At 61.9% G+C, this 8854-nt stretch overlaps 1 protein-coding gene across 8 annotated transcripts in view; it reads right to left on the bottom strand.

The window, feature by feature from the left end:
• Positions 1-8733, bottom strand: part of ASPSCR1 (ASPSCR1 tether for SLC2A4, UBX domain containing) — a 26634-nt gene extending 17901 nt beyond the window's left edge. For 3 of the 8 annotated variants that reach the window (XM_040456695.1, XM_040456700.1, XM_040456699.1), the window contains exons 1-4: positions 8277-8732; positions 7883-7938; positions 6190-6304; positions 4788-4888 (exon numbers count right to left, since the gene is read on the bottom strand). In XM_040456695.1, coding sequence (XP_040312629.1) covers positions 4788-4888; positions 6190-6304; positions 7883-7938; positions 8277-8288 — 284 coding nt within the window. In that variant the 5' untranslated portion in view covers positions 8289-8732. Of the gene's footprint in view, positions 1-4787; positions 4889-6189; positions 6305-7497; positions 7572-7882; positions 7939-8092 lie in introns of all 8 variants that reach the window. The other 5 variants (XM_040456698.1, XM_040456694.1, XM_040456696.1 and 2 more) reach the window with 5 other exon arrangements.
• Between the last annotated feature and the right edge of the window lie 121 nt (positions 8734-8854).

Here is an 8854-nt window from a genome sequence, read left to right as displayed (position 1 = left end):
GCAAAGCCGCTCCCGCTTGGGCCATGGGCCGGCGGGGAGGGCCGGGCGGGGCAGAGACACCGTTGCTACTGGCTTCACTTGCCACAAACACGCTGTCCCCACGGACACGGGATGTCTGTCCACCCAGGGCCAGCTCCTGGCAGGACGCCATGCGGGAGGCAAGCCAGACATCCGGACCCTTCTATTTACATCACCTATTTGGGACTGACAGAGCTGTGACTTCAGACTCGGCTGCCACGAGGAGGCAAGGCCACATCCCGAGGGGCCGGGCCACTCGTATCCCAACACGGAGATGAGGTCAGGGCCGCAGGGAGCCGCGGGGCCCCCTCCTCCAGGGCAGACCGAGCAGGGTCAGTTTCAAGAGGGAAGTTTCCTTTTCTTCCCAAGGAAAGATGGCAGGACGGTGCCCCAGAGCTCTGAACGAACACCCCGGCATCCACACCTCTGGCCGCCCGCAAGCTCTCGGGCGTGGCTCATGCACCCCCTCAGTGTGACCGCAGGCTGGTCCCCAAACTCGCGGGCAGCCCCTCTCGGGGATGTTCGAGGCCCTGCTGCTTTGACCAGTCAGACGCAGCACAGAGACAGAGCCACGGACTGGAGCAGGGGACACAGGGCACCAGGACAGAGCCCCTCTCCTGGTGGCCCTCCCTGCAGCATGTGCCCAAGGAGGAGGTGGGGGGAGGGCCGGTCAGGCCAAGCAGAGGCAGCGGCGGCGGCGGCGACCAGGCCCACGTGGGCACTGAGCACGGACACGGCCGCAGCCGTAGGAAGGCCGGTCCAAGTGTGAGACGCGCCAGATGTCAAAGTTCTCCATCCAACAAAGAATGTAACAATGTCTCATTTTCCCGTTAATCACATGTTCAAAGCACAGTACTTTGGGCACACTGAGTCAAGTCCGCCATAATCCTGAAATTAATTTCACCTGTTCTTTTGATGTGGCTACCAGAAAAGTCTGAATTACCTCTGCAGCCCACACGTGTGGCACATGTGGCACGTCCCGTGGCCGGTTAGGTGATCCAGATGCTGGCGGTCAGGGCAGAGCCACCGTGCACAGGAGCCACGACCTGACCCACAGTGGACCCAGGACGCGCACTCACCTGACGGCTCCCTGCCAAGCCTGTCGCTCAGAGGCTTACCTCCTCCTGAAAAACCCGCTTCCCGCTCATCCTGTCCCGTGAAGATTTGGAATTCCCAGAGCTGCCTGCCCCCCCCCGCCCCCGCCAGCACGGGAGCTGCCGTGAGTCCTGGCGTGTCGTCCCCGCTGCGCGAAGATCCATCCCGGGACCACGCACACGTCCGCACCAGCGGTGTCCCACAGCGGCAGGCGCAGCCCCTGCAAGGCCCTAGCTCGGCCCCACCAAGCCCCGCCAATCAGGCATGGGGCCGTGACTGTGGCCACAGATGCCACCTGCCCTCCCTTCTGTGGACCCTGCTCCGTGGTTAGTGGCGCCAGCTTCCCAGGAAAGCACGAGCGGAGAAGCGCCTGCCCTGCCTGGAGCCGGTGGGACACAGATGGGGCAGCAGCCGCACGGCTGGGGCAAGGGTGCCGGGAGGAAACTTCTAGAGATGTTACGGTACCTTCGTAAGCAGCACGTAGAGGAGGCAAATTGCTCTGCTCCCACTCACACACTTTCACGGACACCCCGCGGCCAACTGAAGCGACCTGAGGGGGCCCAGCTCCTCCTGACGCCACCCAGCTTCTCCCAAGAGCGGTCTCCACTCCCCTGTTCCGCTCCTCACACTCCATCAACAGCTGACCCCACCGGCCGGGGCTGAAAGGCCAGTCCCAGAACCCTCGGCACCCTCCACCGGTACCCTGTCTAGTTCCAGCCACCACCGGCCGGGGGACCAGATCCTACGCGTTGCCGCAGGGGACAGAATCCGTCGCAGGGGACTGGGGTCTTTTGGAAACACCGGTTTCCAGGTTTCCGACGCTGTTCGGTTTTATTTGCACGTAAGTACTGCAGTCTCCTCTGGAGGCAGGTCCTCACGGCAGGGCGACCCGGCTGCCCAACTCTGAGCTACTCCTCGCCGCCAGCCCCAGCCTCCAGGGCAGGGAGCCGGTGCGTCCCTCCGTCAGGCGGGACCCTTGGCGCGCGTGTCCAGCTCCTCCCGGGTGGACCCTGCCCGCCCTTCGGTGCGGTGGCCTCGGCGGCGTCCTCAGAGCACGTGCAAGGGGAGACCGTGCGACCTTTCAGGCCTAGACACCGCTTGGTTCCATCCACGCCTTTGATATTCTGACAGATAATTCTAGGGTAAACGCTTTTCCTGCAGCAGGTGAAGGCACCGGTCAGCCGCCCTCCTGGTGGTGCTGCCGGGAGCCTGGGGCCTTTCCGCGGGCCTGCGGTGTCCCTTCGTCCGGCTCCAGTGCTCACAGCGGAGCACCGCAGTCTGGAAATGCAGCGTCCGGTCCTAGCACCGTTTTCCACTGCACTGCCACGATCCCCCCCTCCCCCCGCCTCCCTCTTCTCTTTCCCGGAGCCAGCTGCCTGGGCCCCAGATCCTCTGCCTGTCCCATCCTGACGCTCAGCCGCCTGGCTCTGTCTCTTCCTCCCGCAGAGGAGGTGAGCTCCCTCCCGAGCCTTGGCCAAAACGGCCAGGACCCTGTACCCTCAATTCCAGGGGTGGCCGCCGGCCAGCCCCGCCCCGCCGAGCCTCAGGCAACTGGGCAGGATGGTGGGTGCTCAGACCCACGAGCTTCCTCACGCGCAACAAGGATTGTGGCCGCTTGAGCCACAGTTGCGGCTGACCCATACGCCTCCCTACCTGCTTCCAAGGGCTCCTCCTGGTCTCTGCACTTGCCTGTTCAACCGCACCCAGCTCTCGTTCCACCTGCCTCTCCGTCCTGAGAACGCGAACAGAGGCTGTCGCTCTGTCCCTGCAGTTCACGGTCTCCTCCTCATACGCCAGAGGCTTGCTCAGACATCTGGGCTCCGAGGGGCAGTGCAGTCGGCTGTCAGTGCCCAGGCAGTGATCCGGGGAGCCACGCACACCCTCTACAGTGGGAGCTGCGAGTGTTTAGGGGGGTCATGCTCCTGCAACAGCCTGAACGGTGAGGGCACCCCCGTCCAGAGAGCCCTGAGGCTCCACACCCAGGACCACCTCCAGGGCCAGCAGCATAAAGCGGAAGGCAGCTAAGGCCCCATGGCTCCTTACACCTCATCTACCACCTGCCTTCCCACTCTAGCCTCCTTGCCCAGCCATGGTCCGCCTCACCCATGACCCAGTGCTGCCATCGCCCGGGCTCTGAGTAATACCTTCGTAAAATCCTCTCCTATCGTTTCAGTTGCCTTTTGGGAGGGAGAATGACACCTGTATTCCAGGAATTCTTCCTGTTCCTTGTTCCTGCCACGGGGCCTTTGCACTTAATGTCCCCTAGACCCAGAGGGCTCCCTCCAAGATCCTGGTACAGCTGCTCCTGAGACCTCCCCCGCCACCCAGAAAATGCTGCCCCACCACATCCCAAGGTGCCCTGCCTCCTCCTTTGCGAAGTCTTCCTGTGGCTCTGCAGGACTGCCTGTTAGCTCCTCACAGAGGTCAGCTCTGCGAGGCCAGGCCCCGGCTCCCTGCTTCAGCCCCGCCCGGCCTGAGCCGGACGAATGAAAGGACAAAGGAGAGACAGATGCAGAGGCCTCATCTTCCCAGCAGCACGGAGCAGCAGCAGAGAGGGAGGTGCCGGCGGCACAGGGCTCTGAGCTGCAGAAGCACCCCCGCCCCCTTGGGAAAGCAAGACAGCAGGCGCCACGGGTGGCACAGTGAGGCGGCCCGCGGACTGCCGTCGGGCGTGCCACGTGCCTCTACTACCAAAGACCCCTGAGCAGGGGCTCCCCAGGAGCGCCTGCGGAGGACGTCGAGGCTGGCTGGAGGGGAGGCAGGCCCGGCCGCAGGGGCCCAGGCCCGTAGGAGCGGAGGGGAGCCCCATGCTCTCGGCACAGCTGCCCCCACGGCCCCGTGGGAAGAAGGTCCGACACAGGAGACACGGGAAGAGGAAGCCCGCACGGGACCACGTCGGCGGGGAGCAGGAGTCCGGGTGCGGTGACGGCAGGGGCGGCGGGCGCTGCAGTCAGACTAGATGGGCCTTCCTAGGCGACCCCGTCCCCGTGAGGGCCCAGAGTCCCCTCTGCCGCACAGACAAACCTCGGGGCCAGGCCCTGCTCTCCCGTCCTCACACCGCCCCTGACGGCAAGCAACTTGTCCGGGGCCACACAGTGACCACTGCGCCCTCCCACGGTCCCTTCTATGCCGCGGGCCAAGACCTTCAAAAGAGCACAAAGACTTCCATGCCAAAACGAAAGACAGGAAAGTAAGACGCTACCATGTTGACGCATTCGGGACTAAGATTTAAACCATTAATTACCAGATGGAAACTGACACCTGTCAAATATCATTAACGGTTTCTTTTCAAACGTGACCCATTTTCCTAAGGAAGTTTTACACCTGAAGCCTCTGTCCACCGAGGAGCCCAGAAGCTCCCTGTCCCCCTCACTGCTCACCAAGCCCCCCACAAAGACAGAAGCATGGCTTTGTCTTCCGGGAGGGCAAGGCGCCACTGTCATGACAGGAAGCCCAGGAAAAAGGATGAGCTGTGGCGGCCAGCACCTACTGGGGGCAGCTGATGAAGGCGGCCCCCTTATCTCAAACCCGTCCTCTCAGCAAGATCGGAGAGCCCTAAAGGCACACCCTCCGGCCGCGGCGAACCTCGGGCTGTGGCTCCAGACCAGCCCCGCCGACCCAGCAGCAGCCTCGCCATAGAGGGCAGAGCCCAGAACCTGCTCGCTGACGCTCACCTGGTCTGGGCAAAATGGTTGAGAAGCTCCCAGAGCGTCTGGCCTGAACAGAAAGTGTCTTGCAACCTGGAGCCATCGTCCAGCTGCAGAGCGATGCGAACCTGAGGGGTGCAGATTGGGAAACCGAGTCAGGAAGAGAAGCAGCCGCCCAGGGCACGGGTCAGAGAGCACACACCTCTCCTTCGGGGCCCCGGGATCCCATGGGCGGCAGGACGCGGACTCCTGGGGGTAAGGAAGCGCTGTCCCCCCTGCACACCCCACACACGTTCATCGCTGTGTCTTCAGTCGCCACAGTTTGGGTTAACTTGTTCCGCAGAGACAAACGACAGGCGTGTTACGTCTTCTGAGCGTTTTTCACAAACGAACACACTGTTCTTGAAGCTCTGTGTGTAACAACTGTTGTGCCGAGTGGGGACGTAAGTCTACAGCCCCAGAAGACACTCCTTTCGGGTCCTTCCGCTGAGTGACAGACACACCGGAGGACGCGTGCGCAGAGCCGGGGCGAGCGTGTGTCCCTACGCCCACGAGCACCTCCCTGAGGCCCGTCTGTCACGGTGAGTGCTGGGTGCCCAGGCCCGCTTCCCTGCCACTTTGGCCAAGACACTCTTTTCTTCAAGCGCGCCTTTACATGGAGTCCCGGTAACAGAGGACGAGCCGCTCTGTGTGAAAGCGCGAGAGAAGCTCCCCACCACCCCTGGCAGCCCCAAGGAATCCCCAAGGGAAGTCAGGGTTCCTTCCATGTGAAAAGAGGGGTGTTGGGGCCGGTCCCCGCCGCCCGACTCCTGATGGGCTCCGGAGTGCTAACTGATGTCCGCAGGCCCGAGCCGCCTTGTCTCTCGACAGGGATGAACCACCTCCCCTGCGGTGTCTGGGGGGCTTGCAGAGATACACCAGCACTGTGGTTATTGTTTCCACCCACGGTAACTGTGCTGTCTTCTGCTCAATCTCTAAGTCCTAAGTAATTGATCTGGTAGGAAGCAGGAGGCCACGGTCCAAGACTCGGGCTGTGGTCCCAGCAAGGCCTGTGAGGAGGCCCAGGGTGAAGCCTGAGCCCCTGGGCCACGTGTGCTCCCGCCCGAAGCGAAGCTGTACCACATCCACAGGAAACCGCAGGCTCCGAGGTGCTTGGCTGACAGCACAGGTAGCCCCCCCACCCCCCCCATCAAAGATCAATTCAGAGCAGAGACCGAAAGACTCGTTTCCAATCAACCACCGACCCTGAGAAAGTGGTGAGGGTGTGAGGACACGAGCCTCGCCCGGCACATCCCTCCATTCACCGCCCCCTCCCCCAATCACTGCAACAGCTCCTCCCACCCGTTCAGCCTGCTACAGCATCCTGTCGTCCCAACAGCCCAGAGAGCCACAGGCAGCGCTGCCGGGCCCCTCCAGGGGAGCCACCTACCATGTTCTCGGGCCCCTCGCGGCTCCGGGAGACAGGCACCATCTCCAGCTTGGCGTTATTGGGCAGGTTGGCAAATCTCCACTGGAGAGAGAGGTCAAGAACATTCCTCTGAAACCTGCAAAACAGGCCACAGCTCACGGGCTGCCCTGCAGATCCTAATACAGCCCAGCTTGCACACAGTGCCCAGCACAGCCCTGCTGGGAGCAGGGACTAAGCTGAGCAGTGTTCGCGTCCACGTGGCGATTCCCCAGCCAGTGCCCCCAAGGCTGCAGGAACACAGGTACAGCCTGCCAGCTTGCAGAGACAGAGTGGATGCCTGTCTGCAGCGGATCTTTCAAAGGAAAGGAAAAGTAGACACTGACTCAGCTTTGAGCTAACAAGGACAGAGCAAGAGGGAGAAACCAGAAATGGGTCACCCTCATGGACAGACCAGGGGGCACCCCAGCCCCCTCCCCAGGCCTGAAGCAGCAGCAGGCCCAGAAGATGCAGAAAATAAAAATGCACCCCGGAGCTACTGAGGGGTGTATGTGCCTAGCTCTGCTCGGGAAAGTTCTAGCCTGCTTCGGGCAGGTCGGGGAAACCAGAAAGAGCTCGAAGCTCTGTGAGTGGATGCCAGGACACAGCCCGGAGCCTGGAGCGGGGCCCTGGGATTCTCAGTGGCAGCACAGGCTCTCCTCTGTCCGAGGTGAGGACAGCCACACCAAGACAAGTCACTAAGGGGAGAAGTTCCTCAGGTGGGACAGAAACCCACAGGCCACCAAGGAAGGGTGCTGATTCCTTTGTTGTTTTAGACCACTTGAGGGGCGCCTGGGTGGCTCGGTCGGTTAAGCGTCCGACTTCGGCTCAAGTCATGATCTTGCGGTCCGTGAGTTCAAGCCCCGCGTCGAGCTCTGGCTGACAGCTCGGAGCCTGGAGCCTGTTTCAGATTCTGTGTCTCCCTCTCTCTGACCCTCCCCTGTTCATGCTCTGTCTCTCTCTGTCTCAAAAATAAATAAACGTTAAAAAAAGATTTTTTTTTAAATAAAAAAAAAAAATAGACCACTTGAGGACGTGCCAAAAGCCCTCTCCTTAGAAACACACCCGCACACTAAGACCCAGGCATGCAACTCCAGGGCACCATGAGGCCGCCAGGATCCACAGTTGTTTGCGGGGGAAAGTTTGCAAGTTTGCCCACATCTTCACGACCACTTCCTCTTCCCTCAGAGCCCCACCAAGAACAGATACAAACAAACACGGAAACCCTCCGCAGAGACCCCTAAAAAGACACATCCACATCCTAACCCCCAAAACCCATGAATGGGACCTTACTTGGAAATAGGAACTTTGCAGATAAAACTGAGTTAGGGATCTTGAGATGAGGTCATCCTGGATTTGGGTGGGCCCTAAATCCAATGACAAGTGTCCTTATAAGAGACAGAAGAGGAAAAGACACACGACACACAGGGAGAAGGCCACGTGAGGAGGAGGAAGAGGCCGAGTGCAGCCACAAACCAGGGAGCAGCTGGAGGCCCCGGAAGCTGGGACAGGGAAGGAAGCTGCTCTCTTAGAGCCTCAGAGGGAGTGTGGCCCTGCCCCACACCTGGACTTGGGGTTTCTGTGAGACAGTAGGTTTCTGCTGGTTTACACCCCCAGGCAGGGTCCTGGGAGGGGCGGATGGCCCGGACAGACCAGGACCGGACCCTAGCACACTCACTTCAGATCGTACTCGCTGGGGTTGAAGTTCTGCCGCTGGCATGTGTCCTCCAGAACCTAGGAGTCAGACGACAGGACTGTGAGCCACTGGGTTTGGCCTGGTGACTTGGTCGGCAGGCACAGAGTCCAACTCTTGATTAACTGGCTTCCAGGCCAAGCCTAGTACAAACCACATGAAGGACTGTCCACTCAACGCATCCACACGCCTCACCTGCAACCCGTGTTCACTCCCTCTCCTCACTGGGCCTGCCTTGTCACCCAGCTCCCGGGACAGCCTCCACCCTGGGTCTCCAACAGCCCACCTTCACAGACCTTTCCCTCCGCATTTTGGGACACTCGCCCCACGCAGAGAGAGTAAAGTTCAAATTTGGGCCCCACTGCCTGCAGTGCTTCACCGTCCTCTCCATGAGCCACCCGCACACACGGCCAGCGCAGGTGGGTCTTGGGGCGCCCGTCTGGCCCGGGAGATCCCCGCTTCCGGGCCCGGCAGACACACTGAGTTATTCGGGTCGGCTCAGACCGCCACCGCCCCACAATGGGGGCTCCTCCCGGCAGACCGTTGGGCGATCACTGGCCCCTGAACCGCGGGGCCCGATAAGCCTTTTTAATGCCAACAGCTGCCCCGGAGGGAAGTGCAGCGAGTGACTCAGCAAATCAGTTTCCAGACGCCACGGCCGCACATCCAATGGACACCCGGCCGGAGGACGCCCCAGGATGGGGACACGGCTCGAGGCTCTGCGGCGGACTCGGAGGGGTGGAAGGACGTGCCTCCCCCCGACTCAAGCCAGCCAGACCCCGACCCCCGCTGGGACCCGCGGAGTCCCGGAGACAGGAGCCCAGGGCTGAAGGGGGCGGGCCCTCCGCGCCAGAAGGAAGCTCATTGGCCCCCCGAAGGCCCCGCCCCCTAAGGCCCCGCCCCCGCAGCGCTCCAGAGCCAACCGCAGGAGCGGACCCGGCGCCGCGCCCCGCCGCC

Source organism: Herpailurus yagouaroundi, unplaced genomic scaffold (genome assembly GCF_014898765.1).
Source record: "Herpailurus yagouaroundi ecotype Mexico unplaced genomic scaffold, PumYag 217, whole genome shotgun sequence".
NCBI lineage: Eukaryota > Metazoa > Chordata > Mammalia > Carnivora > Felidae > Herpailurus > Herpailurus yagouaroundi.
Note: the sequence above shows the minus strand (reverse complement) of the source record. Positions and strands in the feature narration are given on the sequence as shown.